Raw genomic sequence first — 26936 nt, forward strand, 5'->3', positions numbered from 1 at the left:
AACTTTACCTCAGAGCTAGGCTTGGTTCCAATAATTACTAACCTCTTTTATAAAACCAAAGTGAAACATGCACAGCTTTTGGTAAAAAGCATGTTTACCTGACAGCCCTTCAAAGACGGGCGTTCGCCGGAAGATGCTATGTGTGTGTGTCAGGTGACAGGGTGATTGGTTTTGCCCATTCACATCGGTCAGCTTTCAAAGTCTGACTTCCTGCCAAGAAGTGAGTACGATCTGAAACTAGTCAAAGTAGATTCCATTTATTTACAGTTTTGAAACACATTTTTCATGACTTAGCTTCCTAATACAGTCAAAGGGCAAAATGGCAACGAAAGATATACTTCCTCAGATCTTAGATTTATATAATCTGATCAGGAGAAAAATCAGATATTGGTTTTTAAGTGAACTGGCATATGTTTTCTTTTTCGCCTCTGAAAGGTTTTATTCAAAACCTAAAATAAAGCCATTTATTTCAAATCACACAATCACGTTTCTTCTCATCCATGGACTTCAGAACTTTTTCACCCTGATTTTGAGGAGTGACCAGTCTTGAGTTGATGGGACCAGCGAGATCCAGAAGGACCTGTGACAGCACAGCCACACTTTTAGAACCAAATGCCCATAGCAGAAAGTATCTGGAGGGTACCCCACTTTCTCTCAAAAAAATTTTCTAGGATAGAAAACTAAAACCCATCCACAAGTTTCCCTCTTTTCAACAGCTGAAAAGCTGAGAAAGGCTGAGCTGTCATTCAGTGCCACTAGGTGGCATCATGTCCTTTTCAGACTATTTCTTTTTGCTCTTAAGACGGGCACCGTGGTTTCCCTGGGCAACATCAAACAGCATCTCAGACCACATCAGGCAAGGGTGCTTCCCCTACTTAGTGCTACTGTTCACTCTCATGTACTGGGAAAAGTCTGGGCTCACCAATGGGATATATTTGATACTCCGTTTCAAGGCAAGGAAGTTTTTGTCTTGCTTTCCACATATTACATATCAGAGTCTGACTGCAACGCTGCTCTCATGAGTTGATTTTCTACCCTGACATCTCTGCTGTCCTACAGCCCAGAGGTACTGCATGCTATGAAGATCCATCAAATCCTCATGGACACTGTCTGAGATGATCTATGGAAAATGAACATACTAAGTGTTTCCTGAAGGTCAGGCTCCTTATGCCCTTTTAAAAGCTTGTCTAGGGCTTGAGGAGAAAAGTGAAGTGACAGTCCAGCCTCATTCAGAGAGCTATTTAATTTCCATTGCATGCCCTGGGCATGGGGTACTAAAAGATTCCAGAACATTCTTCTCACTCCCCCACTCTTACTCTTTCTCTTCTCTCCTCTTTCCCTAAAGAGTAGCAATGAGATGCTGGAAGTTAGCCCTCTGGGTAAGTGAATGGAGAAGAAGGAGAAATAATTATTCCACAATCACAGTTAAACAAGCGATGTTGAGAATCCTGCCTTGTCATTTAAGTGACTTACTGAAGTCCTATTAAGTTATCAAAACTCTCTTTCTTCACTTTGTGCACTGGGATGCTGGAAGCACTGAGACACAAGGAAGAGTCCAAAAGACGAAAAACTTGGAGATCACAGATCTAAAGAAAATGCCGAGGTGTCAGGTCCAAAATACTGTGCTTCAAGTGTTGGCATATTTGAGGACGTTTTTTAAAGACATCTGCTATTCCAGGACATATGATTCCTACTCCTGGCCGAGCAGGTACACAGGGTCTCCCACTTGGATGGTCCCTGGGTTTTCCAGAACAAAATATTGTCCGAAGAGAGGTGATTTTCCATATAACTTTCGTTCAGAAGGGTCACACAGGCGATAACTGCAACAGGAGACAGAACACAATAAGTCACAGCCGACCAGAAGCAAGAGCTCAAACAGCATGTGATTTCTTCTCGGCTGAAGGATCTACCCCCAAAGGCCAGCAGGTTGCCCAGCTCCAACGAGCACTGTTCCCACCCCGACTAATAGAACAGCGCCTCCTGGGGTTATACAGTAAACTGCCCGCCCATTGCATAAACTACCAAAGCATAACCAATGGCCATATTCCCACCTCTTTTCTCCTTGGAATGTCCCCGTTTTCAGCATTGAGAGATTAGGGACTCGAGATGCTCAGACATACTTTATCAGTTCCCTTTTTCCTTGGCATCTCTCCATGTCTATCATCCTACCGGTCCATCAGGCTCAGAGCCCTGAGTCATCCTTTATACCTTTTCCCTCACTTTCCACAGCTTGTCCATAGCTGCCACGTCCTGAGGTTCTTCCTGTACCACATCTTTTGAATTTGCTCACTTTTTCTCCCACTGTCATAATTTCCCTTCAAGCATCCTCAGATGAGTATAATACCTTTTTTTTTTTGGCCACACCACACAGCATGTGGGATCTTAGTTCCCCGACCAGGGATCGAACCTGGGAAGTCCCTATAATAACTTCTTAACAAACCAATCTTCCTCATTCTCCCCTCTTCCACTTTCAATTCACTCTTAACACTACCCTACGTTACTTTCTTAATTTTGCTCTGGTCTTATCACTCCCGAGGCTCAGAAACTTTCAATGGATCCCCAGTGCCTGAGGAATAACATTCCAAGTCTTCGGCCTGGCATGCAAGGCTCTTGACCTGGCCCCAGCCAGCTTTTTCAAAACCTCTGCCCTTTCTGTGCACTTCTGCAGTGCTCTGTTGGATTCCTCAATGTCCTTTCACCTTGCTTTGCATTTTCCTGGCTCGGGGGTTCCTCTGTGGGATCCCCTCCCTCCATTACCCAAGCAGTAGAATTCTACCTTTTCTTCAAGGTCCAAATCAAATGCCACCTCTGCTAGGAAGGAAGCCCAGGGTCCCCCAGCCAGGAGCGGTTTCCCCATCCTCAATTTTCTCTGCTTGCCCCTTGCCCCTCACATGCCGTGTCCTGCAGTGTCAGGGCATGTGTCTACCTGCTCTACTGTACAAGACAGAGAGTCCGTAGAGAGCAGGGAATGTGACTAACTCCCTTGTACTACTCACACCCAGTGCTGGGCACTGTATGTCACTGGTGACCCACAATCATTTGTTGAACAGATGAATGTGTTGGTGAGTAAAATCCTGTTAGAAGTAGTATCATATCTTTGTCAGCCAGAAAACGCAAGAATCCCCAGGAAGAGCGTACATGAGATGCGTGTGAATGACATGGCAAGATTTTCCCTCACCCTACCTCCACCAGGAGAATGTTTTCCTTCTGTTTCTTATTTAAGCTAACTCCATTTTTTAAAACATCTTTATTGGAGTATAATTGCTTTACAATGGTGTGTCAGTTTCTGCTTTATAACAAAGGCTAACTCCAATTTTACATCACTTTTATATTTAAAACATTGTGATGGAAAGCATTTCTTTTTCATTCTACTGTACCTTGAGAAAAAAAAATAAACTATTGCAACAAATCAATCTTACTTTTGTTCTTCAAATCAGAAGTGGCTAATGAGAAAATGGAGAGGGTCAAATCTAGAGCTTCTTTCTGCAGACCCTCAGCACCTCCCCAGCTGCAGGCACCATGTTGGTTTTGCTCATTGCTATATGCCTACAGCCTGGTACAGCACCTGGTACGTTGTAGCCACTCCAGAGAAGTTTGGATGAACAAATGGAGAAATCAACAAATGGATGGGAACCATGAACCACTGATCCAGCCAGTCCTGTAGCCAGGTCTCTGCCATGACCTTGGACCCTGGGAAGCAGGCACCTCTCCTAGCCTGCCTCTCCTCTGTCAGCATGCAATACCAAGGACATCTGGGGATCTGTGTCCGTTGGAGAGTAACTTCTTCAGGATCCGGGCAGATCGGCTACTTTTATGGCTTGGGATTTCTCCTTGTTGCAAGCTCGGTAGCCGGAGGCTCTGATTATCTCAGGGAGGGAATTGAGAGTTGGACTTCTGGGCATCATACATTGACACTTTATGAAGTACATCACACAGATTATCCCTTAATCCTTCCAACAAGTCTATGTGGGAATGCGTATCGTCCCCACTTTACAGGGGGGCTCGCATAGGAGTGACGGACTTGGCCAAGATCACGGATCTAAGTGGTCAGGCTGGGGCCGGAACTGAGGTCTGGCTCACTCCAGAGTCAGGACTTTTCCCACCAGGGTTGTGATCCCTGGTCCTCCTTATACCTCCTGAGTACACGCGCAGGCCTGAGAAGAGCTGAGGGGGTTAATATTTATTCTCCTACACGAACGTTCGGCCGCGCGCGGGTTTCCCCTGCCCCTTCCCATCAATCACGCAGGCACACACTTACTCCCCCCGCAGGTAACTTAGGAGCGGAGGACCCACAGAAGCCGTCGCCCCTCCCAGCCCAGGACCTTAACCTGCTCGGTGTGTGTGTGGGGGGGGGGGGGGGGGGGCAGGGACAAACGCAGGTGATAGTCGCAGGGGCGAGGCGACCGGCTTGTCCTGCCAGCCGCCCCAGCTCCATTCCACCTGCGCCCCTGCTGACACCGTCCCTTCAGGGCTACCGGGGAGACTCTACAAACGAGATCAACGGCGACCCCTTGTGGGGCTGAGACGGTATTGTCAGCGGTCTGTGAATTCACGGGCACACCCAGCCTTGCTCAAGAGACGGAAAACACGGCATTACCTCATACACGGATCGCCTATGATTTTTTTCTCCAAATATATATATTTTGTTGTTGATGACGATGGGATTAATAAATTACAAAGCCATTTAAAAACGCCTTTCTTGGTGCATTTTCTCTTTCAATAAATATTATGCAAACGACTGACTCTAATGGGAGACACAGCCGTTCTGTTTACATTAAACAGAGGTCTCCATCCTTAAGGGCGCCGTGTGAGTGGAAACTGTTACCTATAAAGTGCTGTGCACGGGTGAGGGCTGCTTGGTTTACTCATTTACTGGTCAATGCCCAGACCCTGACTTGCAGGCAGGGTCTCTGATCACCGCCGGGTCCCCACCGAGGGGCACAGGCCACTTCTGGGACTTCCCAACCTGCTATGTATACGGCCAGATCAGGAATAAAACAGCACCGTGAAGACACCACGGAGAGGAGGAAACAAAGGCTGAGCAGGTTGGGCTGCGTTGCATTTAACGCAGCCTCAGAAAATGGAAAGAAGTGTCTCCAGGATTTTCCCTCTCTCAGAAGGTGTCAAGTTCATAAGCTGAGACTATCAATAACCATAGCCTAGATGGTCGTTATGTATTTTATCATCTATTAGAAAAACAGTATTTATTGCTTTATTCTGATCAAGGGGGAGTGTGAACCAGGAGATGTATTATTAGCCCAGCTTTTACAAATAAAGAAACTGAAGCATCAAGAACGTAGCTGACTTGCCAATGTCACACAGTTACTGGGAGGTGATAGAGCCAGATTGGCTGGGGGGCGGTTGTCTCCTTCCAGGGCATCACTACCACTAAATCCTTCTATCTTTAGCTCGGCACAGCACAGCCTAACACAAGCGGAGAGCGGCAAACGCCCTTACTGTCCAAGTATTCCTGCGTCCAACAAAACTTGTGCATCCACAGAACAAATGAGCTTTATTCTTTCTCCTGAAAGCAACAGCGATAGACCCCCACCACTCCTGTGGGATCAGTGTGGGAGCCACTCTCCCTTCAGAAAGAAAAGAATAATTCCCTCTTCATATTTTCAAGCCAGCAGACCAGCCTCCACCATGCTTCGGGCTGTATTTCCCAGACAAAGGCCCCGCTGGGCCTGAGGCCCATAGCTATTCAGCACTGGTCTCCCTGCTGAGAACTTGCATTCCCGAAGCAGCACAGCCCTGGGCACGGGGGACCCAGGAAGAGGGAAGGCAGTGCAGCTCCCAGCATCCTGCCAGAGAGCAGAGAGGATACTCTTGACACCACTTTGCTTCGCTTCCATGATTTATGTCAGGCAGCCAGGGCCTTTCTCTTCCTGATTTATGGCCGTCTGTCCTGGGGAGAACATAAATTACTGCATCTATGGCAATTTACATCTCAGTAAGATACAGGAGAAGACACCTAGGCTGGCACCCATCTCCTGGGGTATTAGGAGAAATTAGGTTGGGAGTGGTTCCTGAGAGCCTGCAGGAGACCAGGAGGGCTGTGCCGCTCCCGGAGACCCTGCCTGCCTGCCCTGGCTCTGCGTTGGGCTCAATTACCCTCCTTCTAGAAACACAGGGCTCCCGATGGGCTGGGGGGAGGCACTGAAGATTCAGAGGACTGGCCCAAACCCAGGGAAAGGTGCGAGACTCCAAGCACAGGGTTGGGAAGAGAGAAAGAACAAGATGTAAAAAGAAAAAAGGATGACGGGGACTTGGTGGTCCAGTGGTTAGGGTTCCGTGCTCCCAATGCAGGGGGCCGGGTTCCATCCCTGGCCAGGGAACTACATCCCACATGCCACAACTAAAAAGACCCCGCACGCGGCAACGAAGATCCCACGGGCCGCAACGAAGGCCTGGAACAGCCAAGTAAATCAAATAAATAAATATTAAAAAAAAAAAAAAAAAAGGATGACGGTCAATTCCCCAAATCACCTGTCTGGTTTGCACACGGAACCATCGAGGCCTGTCCACCAGGGCCTGAGCCAGAGGGGGGCCTGCGGATCACCTGGTAGAACCAGGGCTCCCAACACCCACGACAGGACGCCTTCCCGGGTCCACCCTGCCTCCGTCCTCCGTGTAGCTCCTCTGCGGGCACAGGAAAGTGGGAAGACCAAACTCTGATTTGTTCTCGTGGTGAGTGAGCCAGCACATTCTGAAGAATCGCTAGTCCATCGCTGTGGGTTCTCAGAACCACTCCACTCTGGAATGTCCCACCGCATCTAGTAAACTCTTCCCCAACATTTTACTGGGACCATCCTCAAACAGGCAAACAAGTTCACAGAATTTTAAAGAGACCATCCAATTACCAACCATTTGGACCCTACATATAACATTTTACTATATTTCCTTTATCACGTATTTATCCATCCATCAGTCCATCGTAATTTTTTTTCCATTTCCAAGTAAGTTGCAGACTTCAGTAAATTTCACCTCTAAACAGTTCAGCTGGGAAATCATTTCCTAGGGTTAAAATTTCTTAACTTTGCAGCGAGGGGATAAAATTTACACGGAGTGAAATGTACAAATCTTAAGTGTTCCATCATATTAACATTTACAGAAAATTAATGTTGTTTTGGGTGTTGAGAGATACACAACATCCCTCAAAAGGATGGGATTTGCCTTAAGCTGGTCTGTAGCCCCTTCTTTGAATATTCCCACAAATCCACAACCCATGGTGGGGACTCAGATAAAAAGCAGCCATTTGCCCTTCACATCAAGAATTCCTCTCTGTACCTCCCCTCCCAACCTCCCTCCAACCCACCTTGTTTGAGCCTATTCTTGACCTCCCTCTCTCTGCCATGTGGCCTGGCCCCTGGAAGGCCAGCTGTTTACCTCGCTGTAGCCTGGCCTTAATGCACGACACTGGTCTCCATGGACCACAGGTGCCGGCTTCATGCCTGGGGGCAACGTGCTGTTTGGGACAGAGCCCCTTGCCCCAGGCTTCAGCCTGTCAGGGAGGGGGCCAGATTAGTAGCTTCTGGGACAGCAGGATCAGCAGAGAGGGGTGGGTGCTGATCCAAGGAGACTAGATTGTTGGTCCAAAGAGGGCCACGAGCTTGATGAGAGATGGAACGAAAGAGACTCCCATTCCAGGGGAACAAGTTGGGTCACACAAGCCCAAGCATAGCCAGCCCTTAATGTGCTCTTTCATGAGGGCTTTGATGTCAGATGACCAAACTTTCCTCAAGTCTTCCAGGGTTTTGCCTAAAGCAGGGGTCACCGTCCTCCCTGCCTTCCCTCTCCCCCCTGCAAGTGATACCCTAGGACGCATGTCAGGGTCAAAGCCGAGGGTCTCAGGAGCTGCAGAGATGAGACCTGACACCCCACCTGTGATCCTGAATTCAACATGGAAGGGACCAGGGAAGATGAGCATTTCAGGGTTTCAGCAATATCCCGGCCGTAGATTTGGCAGATAACAGCACAGAAGTGTGTGAATCATGAATTGTTGTTTTAGCAAAAGTACTGCAGGTTGATTATAGAAAGTTTAGAGGCTACATACCAGAGTATATATTTTCTCCATAATTTCATTTCCAAAAGAGCCATGAATGTTTCAGTTTACAGCCTGCCAGGCTTTTAGCTACTCAGGCACATTTATATATTTTAAAAAGGAAAATCAAATAAACAAAAAAGTCAATACTATATATGTTAATTTGTAATCAGCTTTTTAAAATGAATCTTATCTTAAATATCAGTCCACGCAATTTAAACTTATTGTCTGTCATTGTCGTTCATTAAAAAATTGTTATGGGACTTCCCTGGAAGTCCAGTGGTTAAGACTCTGCGCTTCCACCGCAGGGGACTCTGGTTCGATCCCTGGTTGGGGAACTAAGATCCCTTATGCCATGCGGCACCGCCAAAAAAAAAAAAAAAAAACTGCTATCATGAAAATTTTAACATAAACATAAAAGTAGAAAAAATGGTGCAATGAATCCCCACATAATTATCATCCAGATTCTATTTATCAAGATTTGACACATTTTTCCACGTGTTCTTTTGCTAAAATAATAGACAGCACACCCCAGATATCACATCACTTCACTCCTTTTTTGGTATGCGGGCCTCACTGTTGTGGCCTCTCCCATTGCAGAGCACAGGCGCCGGACGTGCAGGCTCAGCGGCCATGGCTCACGGGCCCAGCCGCTCCGCGGCATGTGGGATCTTCCCGGACCGGGGCACGAACCCGCGTCCCCTGCATCGGCAGGCGGACTCTCAACCACTGCGCCACCAGAGAAGCCTATAAGCATTTCTTATAGCACCAGAAAGCCCCTATCACACCTAATGAATTTGTGATGTCACCAAATACTCAGTCCATGATAAAGTTTGCCAAAACATCTAAACCATGTTTTGTTGTTACATTGTAATCGGTGTGTTCGGATCATGAATTCTAAATGAAAAATAAAATTAGTTGTCCAAGCAGGCATTCTGGGGAACAAAGCACCCAAGAATGTTTCCCAAGTTATCCAGTCACCAGGACCCCCTTCCACTTCAAGAATACACCTGCGTGGTGTTTCCCCTGCTTCCTCGCAGAGATGTTAAATCACTTAGTCTCACCTCTTCAGGGTCTCCAGAGGCTCCTTCCTGCTCATGACGCCCGTGTCCGGGTCCACCGTGGTTAAAATGCACCTGGACACACACACAGGGCATCATACACGGGACAAAGCAGACGATCTTCACCCTCCCCGCCGTCTCCTGGGCAGCAGTGTATGCACCTCACCTGGAGCAAGCCATCACCCTTTTCAGTTCCACATCACCAATAAGAAGCTCATTCCATGAGTCCTGGAGACAAAGCACATAACTCACGTGAGCACTTCGGATCCCCAGCCCTGACCCACCCGTGTAGGGACTTCACGTGATTCAACAGCTGATAAAGCCGCTTCCATCAAAGATGGCCAGCTGTACATCACGCCTCGCTGTTCCCTCCCTCTGCCTTTAATTTGTTGGTTCTTTCCCCTGAAGTGAAATGCTCCCTCTCCTCTCACTTGTAAAGCTGGAATTGAAACTCATCTCCTTCAGGAAGCTTCCCTGACTGACCCCACTTGACTGGAGGTGCTGTGGAAGGCCAGGGTGGGGCTGACGGAGGGAGCGGGTGAAAGAGAGGAGAGGGTATGGAGAGGGGGGATTACTCTAGGTTGTATCAGATCCCTTCATGCTGGCCTAAGGTGGATTAATGTCCTTAATCATTGTGTCTGTTTACCTTGTAGCTCCCCTGGCCAGATAGGAACAAATCCAGAGCAGGCCAGTAGATTTACTTCCCTTTGCATCTCCATGGGAGCATTCACAAAGCTCTCCAGCCCAGGAACCTCCTGGGACGTTTGTCTACGTCCTGGGTCACTGGTGCTTACTTTTCAGGACAAATCAAATCAATGGACTGTGTCCCTCAAATCCAGAAGGGGAGATAGAACATACACACATAAAAAGTGAATGGTCAACATTCCTTTTAAAAGTTTCAGAAAAATTGAGAAAAAGCTTTACAAGACAGCACCCTGTGTGCTGGTTGAACTTTGCAGACAAGCACGGAGCCGGTGGCTGGCTGGCTGCTCTGGGCAGGGGAGGTTTTAAGGTAAAGGTAGGATCTGAATTGAGTCTTCCAGGGTGGAGACTTTGAGAGGCACAAAAGAAGGGTGAGGGGACTCCAGGCAGTAACAAGAAGGAAGCACATTTGATTGTGGTCCTGACCTTCTTACCCTCACAGAGAAGGTGCCTGAGAGCCAAAGACAGGAATCCATGAGTTAAAACAAACCTGCCCAGTCCTTTGTTGATCACAAGCCAGAGAGAAAGTTCCAGGCCCAGAATTTTAACTCTGACAGTGTGTATTATTCTTGATATGTGTATTTCAGGGTTTTGTTTTTGTTTCTTTAATCATAACATGAGTCTCTTCACTGCATGTTTCACAACAGTCCAAAAAGCTGGGCACCTCGGATTAGAGCAACCCAGCCTGCTCTATGTACATTTCTCCACCAGGAGGCACTGTGGTCACAAAAAAACATAAAAGATCCGAAAGGAGAGAAATGAAGGTTCTGGTTAGGAAATTAATTTATTATTAATTAAAGAAATATTTACAGAGCCCCTTTTATGGGCAATAAAAACTGTTGGGGATTGCGTCACAGATAAATAAGTTAAAAATTCCACCATCAGGAAAGTATCTCTTTGGCAAACTGGCGGAAAAGGAGAAAACTATTTACGTGTTGAACGCACACTATGGGCCCAGAACCGTATTAAACGTTAGAGAAGGGCCCATGAAAATCTTCCTACAGAACATGTTATCTTGAGGTGATAAGAAATTGAAACAGGAGAAGCTGGATATGGAGAGGCACAGACACAACACAGTGTGGCTTTGGAAAAGAGAAGCAGCTCTTCCAGGTCTGGCAATCAGAACAGATCTCTCAGGGGAGGTGGCTTTTCATCTGGGTTTTTAAAGAAGGCCAGGAGTTTCTAAGTGGGGCGAGAGGCAAGACTTGGGGTGAGCAGGAGATAAGAGAATACAGTCCTTATGTAGTTCTCAGTCCAGTCTGTAGCTTGGAGCTTTTACTGGAAGTAAAGGCTGGGAAAGCAAAGTGTGGCAAGATTATGGAGGGACCAGAATCGTAGAGTGGGCAGTTTGGGACTTTTGAGAACTGGGGAGCCACTGAAGGCTTTTAAGCAAGGCAGCCACACTGGCTGTCACAAACTTTTAGAGGAGAAGAGATCACTCTGGTGCTGAGAGGCTCAGCTGTGACTACATCCAGGACCGTTCAGCGGTCCAGACTTGAGACAACAAAGGTGATCTAGCTGGCGGCTGCGAAAAGAAAGGGAGCAGATGGGGCTGGGGATGAGGGGAACATGGGAGAATTAAGAGTCAGGGGTGACTTACAAGCTCTAAGCCAGGGTGAAAGAAGGAATACGGTAGCCAGGATAGAAGCTGTGGAGTAAAGACAGGGAGTTTGCGGAGCTTATGAGGTCAAGTTTGCTAGGTCCACAGAACATACGAAAACTCCCAGCAGACAGTCAGAAAGGTGAGCCCAGCACTGCAAGGGGGAGTCCACGGTTGGATACTTGGGAAGGACCCACATAAGGGTGACAGATGGTGAAGCTGCAGGAGAGGGTGTCATCACCAAGGGAAGGTAGAGAAAGAGAAGGGTCGAGGCCAGAAATTTTGGAAGCCCCTACCTGAGTGAGGAGTAGGGGGAGGAGAAATAGCAAAGGCACAAGGGCAGTGCAGCCAGGGAGGGAAAGTTCCAGAAGCAGTACCTATCGGTCCAAGGGGAGGGCAATGATGACCAGGAAAAGGTCTCTGAAGGAGGGAGGAGAAAAGGGCAGCCTTGGGCTGAAGTGAAGTTCTGAGAAGTGAGGGTGAGGAGAGCAGATGATGGGGGTGAAAGGATGCAGAGAAGGACCACGATCACGAGAGGCAGGTTCTGAAATGAGGAGGGGGTTCACTTCCCAGAAGCCTCCACACAGGTCCTCAGCCTCTGGCCAGTCTGCTCCGCCCACTGCACCTGGCACCACCTGCCCTAATCGTCTCCAGATCCCTGCCGCAGGCAGATGCCCACAGTGCAAATTGGGTTTTGCCACTCTCTTGCCTAAAATCTTTTCCAGACCCTTCCTCCGGAGGCGATACCCCTTGACACCAGGGACCTTGGCTCTCAACGCCCCTCCCTGAGCGCCGATGCTGTAAAAGACAGCAGTTATCTCCGTGCCAGCGCAGCCCTGCTCGTGTGCCCCCTCCCTTGGTGTTTCTTCCTTCTGCGTCACCTGGCCAACCTAGGCTCATTCACTCACTTAGCAAAGAATTCATGCTGGGTGTTTTTCTAGGAGCTGGGAGAACAACAGTGGTCAAGTCCTGTCCTCAGAAAGCATGTGTAGGGGAAACAGACAACAAATCCCCCAGTAAACACGGTGTATCAGGTGGGGATGTGTGCCGGGGGGAACTAGGGCATGCAGGCCAAGCAGGGTACAGGGTGATCAGGGAAGGCCTCACTGAAGGGGAGGGAAGACCTCAACAGGGAAGTGAAAGAGGTAAGGGAGTGAGCCATTCAGATACCTGAGGGAGGGCATGCCAGACAGAGGCACCAGTAAGAGCAAAGGTCCCGGGGAAGGAAGCAGCAGAGAGACAAAGAAGGGAAGAGTGACAGGAAGTAAAGCTCTGAAACTAGGGTTGTGGCATCACACGGAGCCTTGACAGCAATTATAAGGATCCCATTTTTGACTTGAAGAGAGATGGAGAACACAGACAGAGTTCTGAGTAGAAGGAAGACATGATGTGAGTTACATTTACAGATGACTTTGACCTTAGCTGTGATGAGAATAGACCTTGTATGGTGGTGGGGGTCAGTCAAGGATAGACCAGTGAAGAGAGGCTATTGCAACAAACCACAGGAGAGAGGGTGGTGACTTGGCCCAGAGAGGAAGTGGAGGAGCATGGCAAGAGGACAGAGCCACCAAGATTTGTTGATTATTTGAATGTGAGAGGTGAAGGAAGAGAAGAACACAGAGTGGTTCCCACTTTGGGGCCTGAGCAGCTAGAAGTCAGAGCTGCCATACACCGAGATGTGCAAGGCAGAACAGAGCAGACCTGGGAGTGGAAATTCAGCCCCCAGTGCTGGACATCCTGAATCTGAGACGAGATACCCCAGTGGAAATACAGACAAGGCAGAGGGAGAGTTCTGGTGTAAAGATGTTAGTCAAGGGGTCCTCAGTGTGGAGAAGGTTTTGAAAACCACAGACCAGGGCATGAGTAGAGACAGAGATTGCTACAGACTGAGGGTTTGTGTCCTCCCAACCTTCATGTGTTGAAACCTAATCCCCAGTGTGGTGGTATTTGGAGAAGGCGGCCTTTGGGAGGTGATGGGGTCATGGGGGTGGTACCCTTGTGAATGGAATTAGTGTCCTTATAAAAGGGGCTCCAGGGGACTTCCCTGGTGGTCCAGTGGTTAATACTTTGCCTTGCAATGCAGGGGGTATGGTTTCGATCCCTGGTCAGGGAGCTAAGATCCCACATGCCTCCCAGCCAAAAACACCAAAACATAAAACAATCAATATTGTAACAAATTCAATAAAGACTTTAAAAATGGTCCACATCAAAAAAAAATCTTTAAAAAAACCCAAAAAACAGGACTCCAGGCATCTCCCTTGTCCCTTCCACCACATGAGGTCACAGAGTGAAGACAGCCGTCTACAAACCAGGAAGCAAGTCCTCACCAGACACCTGCACGAATCTGCAGGTGCCTTGATCTTGGACTTTCCAGCCTCCAGAACTGTGAGAAATAAATTTCCATTCTTTATGAGCCTGAGCCCATACTGCCCAGTCGCCCCCCTCTCCTGTCTGTGTTAAAAAAGTTGGGTGGACGGTCACCTATCACCCTCAGCTCACCACCTTCCTGGCCTGTCTTACCTGGCTGTAACTAGCCGTTCACATTCTAATCACCTGGACCGTGAACCCCTTTGGAGAAGCAACTGTTTCTTCAATCCCGATTTTCCTACAGGTCTATTCACAGTGCATAGTACACAGGGGCACTAACCCATTGTGTGATGCGTGAAACATTATTCCAAAAAATGAGGCCAGCCCAGCTGAAGCGTTGTATTAACATCCAACTTAAAATATGAAAGAATCCCAATTAGGGAACACTCAGAATCAGAGAGAAAGCCTTCTAGGACAAGAGTCAGTTCAAAGAAACCTCCTAAATCTGAGGTCCTACTCTGGGCCATCCCCTCTTAACTTATCCCATCTTCATCTGCCCATCTCAGACCGTGCGGTAGGAAATGTCTTCCATGTGAACCGTGATACAAAGACCAAAGCCAGGAAGGGAAGAAGCTTAAAGGGGGCCACAGTCAGGGAGGGATCGATGGCCTGAACCAAGCTTCTTTACTTTGATTATAGTAATGAAACCACTGCCCACCTCTCTGGGCACTTTCTACGTCTCGGTGCTTTTGGGGGAGGCGTCAGCTGAAATTACTCACATTTTATAAACGCAAGAAGCAGAGGTCTCAGAAAGTTCCAGGACTTATCCAGGGTCAGACGGCCACTTATTGAAGCAGGGGGATTCAGATCCAGACGTCCTGACCCAACGCCCGGCCCCTAGAATGCTCAGAGCTCCTGTGGGCTGTGGTACAGTCTGGGTTCTTGCCGTGGGGCAGCCCTTGGCTGAGCCATCTCAGGTTGAAGGTGGCACTGGAAGAGTTTTAGGGAAGTGCCATCTCAGCTTGGGGACAGTATCCACCCACAGCAGCCCTGCTATAAATGACTGTCTTCCCAAGGGAGCCCTCGACTACACAGGAAGGCCACCTTCCACATCCTGCTCTGTGGCCCACACAGATCATGTATTCTATGCTAAGTACACTTGGCTCAAAATGAACCTGCCTGCTTGGAATTCTCCTTAGAAGTCTCAGACCCTGAACTGCCCCTCGACGCCAGCGTCTCTGCCTCATTTATATTTGTATCCTCCACACAGAAGTCTGTACTGATTAGATGCTCAAGAAATTGCAAACTTGAATCATTGCATAATATGGAGCCAATACATAATGCATCCTTCTGAATAATTTAATGCAACATCAAAGACTCTCATACCTTTAAAAAAAAAAGTTAAATCCAAGGAAAGGGACAAGAAAGGTATAGCGTTACCTCTGCATAGACACCACACCCTGAAATTATGATATTGGGCCGGAAGTTAGTTGCCTTAACTTTCTTCTCTAGCCTGCAGTTGAGATCTGCCAACGATGCCTCAGAAAGGATCAAGAAGGGGCTGGCGTCTGAGTACGGGATCTGATGAGAAAATAGGAGCTGTTATAGCGTGAGGCACACAGAGGCATTTCTCAGAGGTCACATGGGTCTGATTCCTGGAACCTTCCACCCCTCCCCCGCCCCACCTCCCCACACAATCTTTCTAAGTATTTCTCTAGTTCTATTTACAGAAAAGTCACAGCGATTCAGAAGCTTTAAATAGCCTTGCAGATACCAGGAATTACATGATGGAGTGAAGAGAACATGGTCTCAGAATCTTAGAGCTGTCCCTTTCTCATCTTCCAAACTCTCACACATTTATTTTGTTAAGGTTTGATGGCCTCATTTGGTGTGATAAAAAGTATTCGCTGATTCCACAGATACTTATTTTTCACACAACCTGCAAATCAATGTTCAGCATGGCCGTGGCAATGGCGCTACATAGCATTGTATGTTTTACTCTCATGATGAATTCTTACAGCCTTATTTCTTTAGGGGCCAGTCTGGTCATTTTAAATCTGTGGATCTCCATACCCACACTCATCGACCCAACTATGAGCTGCCACACCCTTGCAATCACAGTGTAAAAAGATTGGGCTCCACATGCGATTACAGAATGGAGTGGGAAAGATACTGACCTAGAACAGTTTTGAAGCCTCGTTGCCACCGGAAGGTTTCTGTGAATAGGAATTTTTGCTCTCAGGCAAAAATGCAAGGGTCCCGTAAATCAAGAAACACAGATGCTGCTCCTACTGGAAGGGCCTTACTTTTGGCAATTGCTTGTGACAAAAGTAATGGCAAAGTGACAGAGCCGAGCTCAGCAGACATGCCGCCCTGCGCTCCCCCTTCCAAGGAAGCCCTGTCTTCTATAGGACACACCAAAGGCCAAAGCCAAGGGACTCCTCTGACCTGGTCTGTGGGTCGAAACGGGTCTTCGATCTGGTGAGAATTTCTCGGTTGCATGTGAGGTTCAAAGTGCACCAGGCGGTACGGCTGCGTCTTCAGGAAGTTTGTTATCCAATGGGCCGCGGCCTCACCGCAGTCCCGGCCCTCAATCTCCAGGCCCTGCACTCTGCAGGGGTTGGGGGCAAAGAACAGGTATTTGAAGATCTGGACACCCTACCATGTCCTACACATATCCAAAAGGCTGCACCAGGCTACGATGTCGCTGTACGTCCTTCATTATCAGGAGACGTCACTTTAGCCTGGCCCTGCCTCTGAACCATGTGGAAGCCCAAAATGAAGACGCAGTTTCAAGCCTTGTTCCCCGTCCCCCCCACTTTTTTTTGAAGTATAGTTGATTTACAATATTGGGCTCGTTTCGGGTATATAGCATAGCGATTCAGTACTTTTGCAGACGATAATCCATTACAAGTTATTATAAGATATTGGATATAATTCCCTCTGCTCTACAGTAAATCCTGGTTTCTTATCTACTTGATAAACATAATAGATTTCTGTACGTTAATATTGTATCCTGCAACCTTGCTGAATTCATTTATTAGTTCTAATAGTTTGGGAAAGGAAACCTGAGTCCCAAGGGCTCTTGGCATCTTTACCCTAATCTTAGCTTTCTGATTCTGCAATTTCCAAATGTGACCTTGTGTAGTCTTTGGGGCATGGACCAAAAGTCTGGATGGGATCATGAAAAAAGTTTCCACATAATTCCAAGTGAACCAGTAATTAAATTTAAAAAATTTTAACCACAAGAAAGTATGGGTACATATCCAACTGTAATAGGGGCCAGGCATGCTCAGCGGGGCCGGGCCAGCAGGTTTGAGTAGCCGCCCGCGGTCAGCCAAACGCCACGTCCCGTCACTGCCACTCCTTCCCCAGGAGCCAGCAGGCGGGCCGTGGAAGGCCTGAGGCCCTGGTGCTGCTGGCAGTGAGGGCTGCAGGTGCCACACTCGTGAAATAGGGACAGAGCGGGCGTGCAGCTGTTAGCGCCCGGCGTCGGGGATGGGGGCTGACACTGAGCGGTCCTGGGGCAGGGAGTGTGATGGGAGGCGGAGGGCTCCTTTTCCCCGGAGCCCTCCAAGCCCTAGAGCCTCCGGGTGGGTGAGCTGAGGGCACAGGGGACAGGCTGAGGGCTGTGTCCTGCAGAGCTCCAGAGCCCTCGCCACAGCCCCCCACCGTCAGGGCCAGGCTTGGACCTAATGGTCGCAGCCGTCTCCCTGGAGGCCTCAGCAACTGGAGTACATGGACACTGCCATTAAGGTAAAAGCTTCTACCGGCTTCAGTCTCTCCCGTTCACGTTTCTGACCGTTCACGTTTCTGATTGGTATTAGTTAACGTTTGTTTTGGTGGAGGTTTATAGGAACGTCATGACCTGACCGTGACCTGACCTCAAGACCGAAGGATGTGACCCCAAGAAGTCTGCAACAACTAACCACGCCCTCCCTCACCTCTCCTAGAAAGGGGCTTTGCTGAAAGCTTTCAGAGAGTCCAGGGCTTTTTAAGGCAGAAGCCACCCGTCTCCTTGCATGGCCCTGCAGTAAAGCTTTTTCTGCTCCAAACTCCGAGGTTTTGGCATTGCTTGGCCTCACTGTGCATCGGGTACACAGACTTGCGTTTGGTAACATGACCGCGGCAGACAAACAGGAACCAGAATATGGAGAAACGTGAAATACAAATTGCAATAGGCATATTAAAAAGTTTGCCTCAGACAATGATGAATGCAAATTAAATCAATAAGAAGTGACCGTTTTTAACACAAAAATGGCAAAATACTTTTGAACATCATGGTCAGAATGAGATGAAACAGATATGCTTATAAACTGCTGGTGAATATATAGCCGGTATAACCATTCTGCAAAGCAACTGAGCAACATATATCAAAAGTCTATAGGAGTCATACTCTTATCGCTGGCAAAACCACTGTTAAAATTTTTTCCCTAAGGAAATAATAAGAGATATGAACAGAGATTTATGCCAAGTTACCCATCACATTCTTCCTCATACCTGGAAAAAACTGAAAGCGATCCAAATGTATAAACATGGGATGTGCTAAAATAAATTCGAGGACACCCATGCTTTTAACAATCTGAAAAAATACTCAACGTACCCTTAAGTATATAAACCATATTCAAGATTGGTACTATTTCAATTTGGTTTTTAAAGTATTAGCCATAGAGACAGAAAGAAAATATGTCAAAGTATGAAGGATAGTTATATCTGATGGGTTTTGTTTTCTTCCCTTTTTTGGTATCTTCCAATTTCTCAACAACGAATATGTATTTTATAATCAGAAAAACCATCAAATTAAAATGAAAATGTATTATTATGTTTAAAATTCTGATATTACAGAAATCATATTAGTTCTGCATTTTACGAACTTTTGGGGTCTTTAGACATTTTTCAAGTAGCTACATTTTTGGATGTGATGTTATTTTCTATGATAGGCTGTGGACTAATTAAGCATTCACGTGGCATTTTCATTCAAAATGCAGAAACTGTAACGAGAGTATAATTAGACCATATTTTAACTTTCTCATAATACGATAAAAAAAAATGAACTCTAGGCATGATTTCTTAAAAGCAGAGCTAGTTTCCTGGAATAATTGCTCCCTTGAGGGCCTTCTGATGTTGAGGAAAGACACTCTGTACAGAGCAGTCTCCTGGCTGAACCTCCACGCTCCCGATTACAGGGAACCCTGGGCATCTGCAGGTCAGAACACTCTTCTGGTTGCAGCTGGTCTTTTCTATTTTGGAACTTCCTTTCATTAGAGCTAAATATCACAGGTCATATAGCCATTTGCAACTCCCGCCATAACTCAGCTTTGGAAGATTCCCAGTCTTTCCAGGCAACACAGAGATGATCCTAGGGTAATACATTGATCTAAACTCACCTCTTCCAGGACCCTCTCCCCACTCACTCCAACCCCATTTTTGTCCTTTATCCTCTGGTGGTGTTATTTTTCTCTTGTTGACATGTCAATATGCCTTTGATCCCATAGTTTTCTACATAACTCTTTTATGTTTCTCTGCCCCACATCAACACACATTTCTGAAGCTGCTCCCCTTTTCCACCTTCTTTTAGGTCATCACGATGTTGAGGACTTGACCCTACATATGGTACATTTGCAGTCAACGGTTAATTATTGACAGTGTTTCTCCAGATTTCCACCACATTTCCCATTTTCCCAAAACTGCAGGAATAAATGCTCACGCAAGGATTAAGAGCTATCCTTTCCTTACCTGCACTTGTGCACTGCATTTGTGGTGGGTGTCTTGATGGGCAGCCGCAGGTCCTTCGTGTAGGCTGCACTGAGGGTCAGGGTGTCACCCTCACAGGTCAGGGAAATCAGGACCAGGCGGGGTTCCTGTCGAGCAGTAACCATATTCCCCTCCTTGTTGATCACAAGCCAAAACCTGCCATTTTCAAAACACAAGGTATGCATGGCCCACCATGACAGGCAGCCAGTCTCTGGGGGAGTCTCAGTGATACACTGTCATCTTTGATTTCCTTGCTGTAAGCCTGGTGTGTGTGAGTTTGTGTGCGTGTGTGTATGTGTGTGTGTGTCAGTCTGTCTCCCTGTCCTAAACATCAGCTCATCAGCCCAGCAAGACTGAATCTGTCAGTTAATTTCAAAGTGTTTAATAATCACTCGTGCATCGGACAAAATACCTGCAGAATATTTTGAGCTCCTTGATGGCACAGAAATCAAAGAAGTTAATTATACGTCCATCTCAATTGCCAGAAAGTCTGGTCACTTTCATAAACATGCCCTAAGGAGATGATAGGAATCTATCTCGGAGAAAGATGAGGAGGCATGGTGCCTGGCACAAGGAGGCATTCCTGCTGGTGGAAATAACAAGATGTTGCTGTATTGTTCTCAGAGGGTGGAGTCAAGCTGAACAGCAAACAATGCCACTTACACTTTGCCAAATCCACCCCCAACTTTAAAAAAAAATTAACGTTTCAGTATTCAGAGCTGTGACTCCTGCAATTTGCCAAAAGGCCTATTGTTAATATGGACATTTTTTGGCCCAGTACTCAAGGTCTAGAGGTACTTCCCAAAACAAAGATAAATGGAGAAATAAAAGCAATAGAAAGAACTGTTTCCAGTAAAAAAAAAAAAAATGATGGGTTTGTATAGGGGACCTTTCAGCTACTGAGGAAGCTAAACATTGACATGTTGGTCATTTCCATTCACACTGAATGGAATGATTACAATGATAGAAGTGAGCTTGTGCTTTGGGAATCCAGAGACATAAGAAAAAAATATGGCAGATACTTTAGATCATCACCTCCGGCGGGTCATCGTGGTTGAGTTGTTCAGCTATGCTAGAAAAATAAAGTTAGTGTAAGCCTTTCCCAAAGGAACTCCCTCTGACCAATCCTTCATCCTGGATACAGGATGTCCCATATCCTTGGTACTAGCATGTGAATATTCTTTCTGCTACTCCTTCCTAGTAATAATGGTAGTCTGATATTTCTAAAATACACATCTGATCACGTCACCCCCTTCTGCAAGCCACAACCCACCACCGCCGCCCTGTGGTTCCTGCTTTCAGAATAAAACTCTAACTCTTCAGCAAGGCAGGCATGGCCCTTCATCATCCAGCTGCCCTCCCAGCCAGTCTTACCACCTGTGCCCTCACACATGCCAGCCTTTCTTTTTCTTTTTAATTTTTTTAGTGCGGTAAGATATACACAACATAAAATACTTGGCATACTCTTAGGTACACACCCAGAAGAACTGAAAGCAGGGACTCCAGCAGATACTTGGGCGCCAATATTCACAGCAACCTTCTGCACGATGCCAAAAAGTAGAAACAACCCAAATTTCCAACAACAGAGAATGGACGTGAAAAAAATACGACTTTAACCATTTTTAAGTGCACAATTCAGTGGCATTAAATACTTCCATAGTGTTGTGCAACTATCACCACTATGTGTTTCCAAAACATTTTCGCCATCACAAACAGAAACTCTGAACCCATGAAGCAATAACTACCCATTCCATTCCCCTCTCTCCCCAGCCCCTGGCAACCTCTAATCTGCTTTCTATCTCTATGAATTTGCCTGTTCTAGGTATTTCATATAATTGGGACTATATAATGTTTGTCCTTTTGTGTCTGGCTTATTTCACTTAACATAACGTTTTCAAGATTTGTCTGTGCTGTAGCATGTATTAGAACTTCTTTTTGTGGGTGAATAATATTCCAAAGTGTGTATATACCACATTTTCAGTTCCAGCTATGAAGTCCTTCCTGACCACCCCAGTTTCTCTTGTTCCTTCCTCTGTGCTCCCTGGCACTTGTCACATTGAGTCAATTACCACCTAGGACTGCAAGCTTTTGTTCGCTTCTCTCCATCACACGTTTTGATAGTATGATGACAAAAACAGCTCACCATTCCACCGTGTCACGAATTGCCCTCTGTCTGGGGAACTGGAAGGGGGAAAAGTTACAACCCTCATCAGTCCTGTGTGTTACCTACAGAAACTGAGGGCTGGTCTGGGAGGGAGTCTGAAGTGCAGCCTTACACTGAGGCCGAGGCCAGACCCAGAATAGGACAAAGCTGCTTGCTCTGGGCCTTTGAGATCTTCGCAGAACCCCAGGAATTCACACAGGTCGAGACTACCCAGGTCGGGCATGAATAAAACCCCTATTTACAAAGCACCAGTGTGCTAAAGAAAACAAGAGTCCCGATGCCACTGCTGTGTGGCTCTGAACCCCAGTTTCTTTATCCATAAAAGGGTGCATGAGAGAATTAGTGAAAATAAAGTATGTAATAGCACTTTTTAAGCTGCAAGAATCTGAAACTTTAATCGTTGTTATTACGATTATGTGCTCCACCTTGGTGAGCTCTTTGAGGGTTTGGATCCGTGGCTCCAACTTTCCCCAAGTTCTCAAGAGACAAGTAAAAGTAAAGTGGCGGGGACCAATCCTGTGAAGCTCGCCCCTTCCGCTAGACGGAGTTGAGTCAGTTTGCTTGCGCACCTGCTGATACCTGGGGACCTCCTCTGGGGCGCAAGCCATCGCAGGAAGGCAGATCGGGACCCTGGGTCTGCGGTTGGGAGGTAACGGCCCCCTTTCCTCTTCTTCCTTGCCGCTCCCCCGACCCCAGCCAGCTCCCACTCTCTTTGTAAGGGAAGGACTCCGCAGGCCTCCCCCGCTCCCGGGCTCAGCCCTACCTGTCCCGCAGGTGACCGCTGCGCAGCCCCAGGGCCGTGCACTCCGCCGCCTTCACCGACACCCCCTTGCAGGACTTGACGGGGTAGATCCAGAGCTCTGCCACGGTGCCCACCTGCTGCAGCCGCCGGCGCCGCCTGGGCCGCGCGCGTCGCCAGGCCACGGCCCCCAGCGCCACCGCGGCCAGTCCCAGCGCGGCTACCCCGAGCCAGCGGGGCCGGGGCTGCGGCGCGGGGAGGCCCAGGCGGGCCAGCGCGGAAGAGCCGGCGGCGCCCATGACCCAGCGATCGCGGGCGCGCCGGGGACTCCAGCGGGGCCCACCCGAGACGCCAAGCAAGCCAGGCAGGAGCGCGGCCGCCGCCGAGGGCTGCTGGCGGAGGGGCCGCCCTTAACCGGGAGCCCAAGGGGAAGGCGGTTCCTGATTCTCCTTCCGGCCGCAGTACCGTGTCCTGCTCCTGAGGTTGGCCCTTGGGGCGCTGCGGGCGGGAGGTGGTGTCTCGGCTGCTACGCGGTCTACTGCCCGCCGCCGCCTCCACTTCCGCCGCCTGCTGGCCACTCGGCGACGTGCCCTCCCCCAGGATCGCTACAAGTGACCAGTTTACTTATTTACATATTTGTGGCATTGACTTAAAAAAAAATGCACAAGGTGAAAGTTGCAAGTTAAGTTTTATTTGGAGCAAAATGAGGACTGCAGCCCGGGAGACAGAGGTTCAGTTAACTCTGGAAACTGCTCAGAGGAGGCGAGGGGGCAGCCAAGGATACATAGGAGTTTGGCAACAAAGGGCAGGTAGTGTGGAATGTCATAAGATTATTGTTAATTAAAGAAAACCAGTTATCTCAAGTTAAGGAATTTACCCCTTTTCTATGTATGGGCAGATGCAGGAGACCAGGCTCACTGAAATCATTCCTTTGATATGCACCTCAGCTATCTGGGCCAGGATCCTGTATTTTTACATCCTGAGTTTCCTAGGGCTCACGGCAGGGAGTGACTGCAGTCTGATGGCTGCTAGATGGCAGGGATCCTCTTCAGCCCTGAGTTTCCTCAGGGCTCACAGGTTCACGTTGGAGGGTTGCAATCGTTGATGACTGTGACATCCTTTGTTTATTGATATGGCAGGAAATATGTCATTTATAAATATTCCATACCTTTTATAAATATTCCATTTATCAGTGGGTTATTTAACCTACAATAAACAAAAAATGTTTGCAGGGCAAAACATAATTTTGAAATTAGAAACCAGGCAGCGGGCAGATCCCTTTCCTGGAGATAGGAGCGGGCGGGCACCACCAGCTTCCCAGTGTCCAGCTGCCTTAGAAAACCCTAAAGATTCCACACATAAAAAAAAAAAACTGTTATAATTAATAAATGAATTCAGTTAAGTTGCAGGTCACGAACTCAATATACAAAAATCAGTTGCATATCTATACACTAACAATGAACTATCAGAGAAATTAAGGAAACAATCCTATTTATAACTTACCAAAAAGAGTAAAATACCTAGAAGTTAATTTAACCAAAGAGGTGAAGGATTTGTACTTTGAAAACTAAAATACGTTGAAGAAGACACAAATAAATGGAAAGATGGTCTGTGCTCATGGACCGGAAGAATTAATATTGTTAAAATAACCACACTACCTAAAGCAATCTGCAGATTCAATGGAATCCCTAACAAAATTCCAATGGCATTTTTCACAGAAATAGAAAAAACAATCCTAAAATTTGCATGGAGCCACAATAGATCCCGAAGAACCAAAGCAATCTTGAGAAAGAAGAACAAACCTGGACACATCACACTTCCTGATTTCAAACTATATTACAAAGCTATAGTAATTAATATAGTATAGAGTTGGCATAAAAACAGACACATAGATCAATGGAATTGCTCAACTGAGAGCCCAGAAATAAACTCACACATATCTGTTCAATTAATTTCAACAAAGGAGCCAAGCATAAACAATGCGGAATGGATAGGATAGTCTTTTCAATAAATTGTGTTAGGAAAAGTATGAAACTGAAACTTCTCTTCCCACCCTATCTTACACCATACACAAAAATCAATTCAAAATAGATTAAAGACTTGAATAAAACCTGAAACCATAAAACTCCTAGAAGAAAACATGGGCAGTAAGCTCCTTGACATCTGTCTTGACAATGATTTTTTAGATTTAACACCAAAAGCAAGGGCAACGAAAGCAAAAATACGTAAGTGGGATTACATCAAACTAAAAAGCTTCTGTGCAGCAAAGGAAACCATTAACAAAATGAAAAAGCAACCCATATAATGAGGGAAAATATTTTCAAATCGTATATCTGATGAGGGGTTAATATTCAAAATATATAAAGAACACATACAACTCAACAGCAAAAAGAAAAAAGCCAATTTTTAAAATGGGCAGAGGAACTAAATAGACATTTTTTCAAAGAAAACATACAGATGGCCAACAGGTACATAAAAAGATGCTCAACATCACTAATCATCAGGGAAATGCAAATCAAACCACAATGAGGTATCACTTACACCTGTTAAAGAGGCTATGACTGTAAAAGCAAGAGATAAGTTTTGGGGAGAAAGTGAAGGAAAGGGAACCCTTGCGCACAGTTGGTGAGAACATAAATTGGTGCAGCCACTTTGAGAAAAAATATGGAGGTTCCTAAAAATTTTTTAAATAGAACTACCAAATGATCCAGCAATTCCACTTCTGGGTATACATCCGAAAGAAACAAAATCACTATCACACCTACAAAAGACACCTACACCCCCAGGTTCACTGCAGCATTATTTACAATCACTAAGACGTATAAACAACCTAAGTGTCCATAGACTGATGAATGGAGAAAGAAGTTGTGGTGTATATGTATACGATGGGATATTATTCAAGCATAAAAAAAAGGAAATCCTGCCATTTGTGACAATATGGATGGACTTCGAATGCATTATACTAAGTGAAATATGTCAGACAGAGAAAGACAAATACAGTATGATTTCACTTATAATTGGAATCTAAAAAACCGAGCTCATAGATACGGAGAACAGATTGGTGGTTGCCAGACATAGGGGTAGGATGTGCAAAATGGGTGAAGGTGGTCAATAAGTACAAACTTCCAGTTATAAGAAAAATAAGTCCTGGGGATGTAATGTACAGCAAGGTGATCATACATATCAATACTGTATTGTATATTTAAAAATTGCTAAGATACTAGATCTTAAAAGTTCTCATCACAAGAAAAAATATTGTAACTATATGAGGTGACGGATGTTCACTAAACTTATTCTGACTTCATTAATACACACACATATCATTTCATTTATATATACAAATATCATTTCATTTATATGTATACATATCAAATCACTACGTTGTGCACCTTAAACTAATACAATGTTATATGTCAATTAGAAAAAGAAAACTATTTTAATAGAGGTCATTACAACAGGGCTCAACTCTGAATACAGCAGAGACATCTGGGGATCTATAGCCAAGGAGCACAGGGAGGGAGTGAGCGGCTGAAAAATTACTAAGCGGAGACATCAAAGGTAGGGATTCTCTCGAAAACTGGGTTCAGCGGGATTCTTGTTAAAACTGAGCTAGGCAGGTCTGACAAGGCTATAGACAAGGTGGAGGCCCAGTCGAGAAGAGGGCTCAGAGGAGCTTGAGTAAGGTTTGGCCAAGGAGAGAGTTGCTCTCAGGCTCAGCTCAGCACACGGGCCAGGATGGTACAAGACCTCATCAAAATCATCCATGCAGATAGAGGGTGTCTCACATCACAGAAGGGTCAGTTTCCAAAGGACAGTAAATCCTCTTTCCCCAGATGGCAACACACCTCAGGGCCTTTCAGTACTGAGCAAAGATCTGTCCTTGGACATTGCTCCCCACCATAAATATTTAGGTCTAAACAGAGTATATCTGTCCTACCTTTTCTCCTCCTGCCCCAGGTATGCCCTCCCTCCCCACTCCTGTGAAATCCAGGAACTGAGTTCAGAGTACAGAACTCAGTGCTGCTTCAGCCGTTAGGGCTCTTCAGTGATCTGGCCTCTTCCAGGAATGAGCTGGAGGAAGAAGGGGCTTGAATGAATCTAGCTTCCCCAGAAGAAAGGTTGACTGGTGGTGATGTGCACCATGGGGGGGGGGGCAGAGGGGAAGCAGTGGCGGGGTGGCAGGTTGGGGGCACAGAGTGAAAGCAACACAGCACAGAACAGCCAGGACTTGAGCTCCACGTGCTCCACAGAAAGGGCAGCTCAGGGGCACTAAATTTTGTTTACCTCTGTTTACTTCCCTCCCTAATTTCTCTTTGGAAATTTAACAGGAAAAAAGTTGTTTCTCTACTTTAATGGTTGACTTTAAAGTGAGCATGATTTTTCAATTTCATCGTTTCCAAACTTCACCCAGGGATATAGCTAAGTGAACACTTTTACCTCACAGGGTACTGGGAGTGGAGGTGAATTTCAGGCCCAGAACCCAGCGAAGGAGAGTGGAGAAGGAAGGAACAGCTGCTCTTCACAGGGCACCAGGCAGTCCCCGGGCAGTCACTGGCCATCACACC

The 26936-nt window shown here is 46.7% G+C and overlaps 1 protein-coding gene across 2 annotated transcripts; it reads right to left on the minus strand.

Moving 5' to 3' along the window:
* Positions 1–241: 241 nt before the first annotated feature.
* Positions 242–22885, minus strand: MTARC1 (mitochondrial amidoxime reducing component 1). Of its 2 annotated transcripts, none has more exons than XM_032644637.1 (7): positions 22396–22879; positions 19451–19624; positions 16163–16325; positions 15155–15295; positions 9272–9333; positions 9109–9180; positions 242–1820 (listed from the first exon to the last, which is right to left on the minus strand). In XM_032644637.1, exons 1-7 carry the CDS (start codon positions 22668–22670, stop codon positions 1691–1693), a joined length of 1017 nt encoding a protein of 338 aa, XP_032500528.1. In that variant the 5' UTR covers positions 22671–22879; the 3' UTR covers positions 242–1690. The 2 variants fall into 2 exon arrangements, 1 of the variants encoding a protein (XP_032500528.1); XR_004351672.1 differs by lacking the exon at positions 242–1820 and adding an exon at positions 14494–14704 and having other exon boundaries at positions 22396–22885.
* Between the last annotated feature and the right edge of the window lie 4051 nt (positions 22886–26936).

Source organism: Phocoena sinus, chromosome 1 (genome assembly GCF_008692025.1).
Source record: "Phocoena sinus isolate mPhoSin1 chromosome 1, mPhoSin1.pri, whole genome shotgun sequence".
Lineage (NCBI taxonomy): Eukaryota > Metazoa > Chordata > Mammalia > Artiodactyla > Phocoenidae > Phocoena > Phocoena sinus.

Excerpts from the sequence above, each read along its gene's own strand:
- MTARC1 (XM_032644637.1), bottom strand. The coding sequence starts at position 22,670 with ATGGGCGCCGCCGGCTCTTCCGCGCTGGCCCGCCTGGGCCTCCCCGCG. Across the intron at positions 19,625-22,395 it reads AGCGGTCACCTGCGGGACAG|GTTTTGGCTTGTGATCAACA; the intron begins GTAGGGCTGAGC and ends TGAAAATGGCAG. Across the intron at positions 15,296-16,162 it reads CGTTTCGACCCACAGACCAG|ATCCCGTACTCAGACGCCAG; the intron begins GTCAGAGGAGTC and ends TTTTCTCATCAG.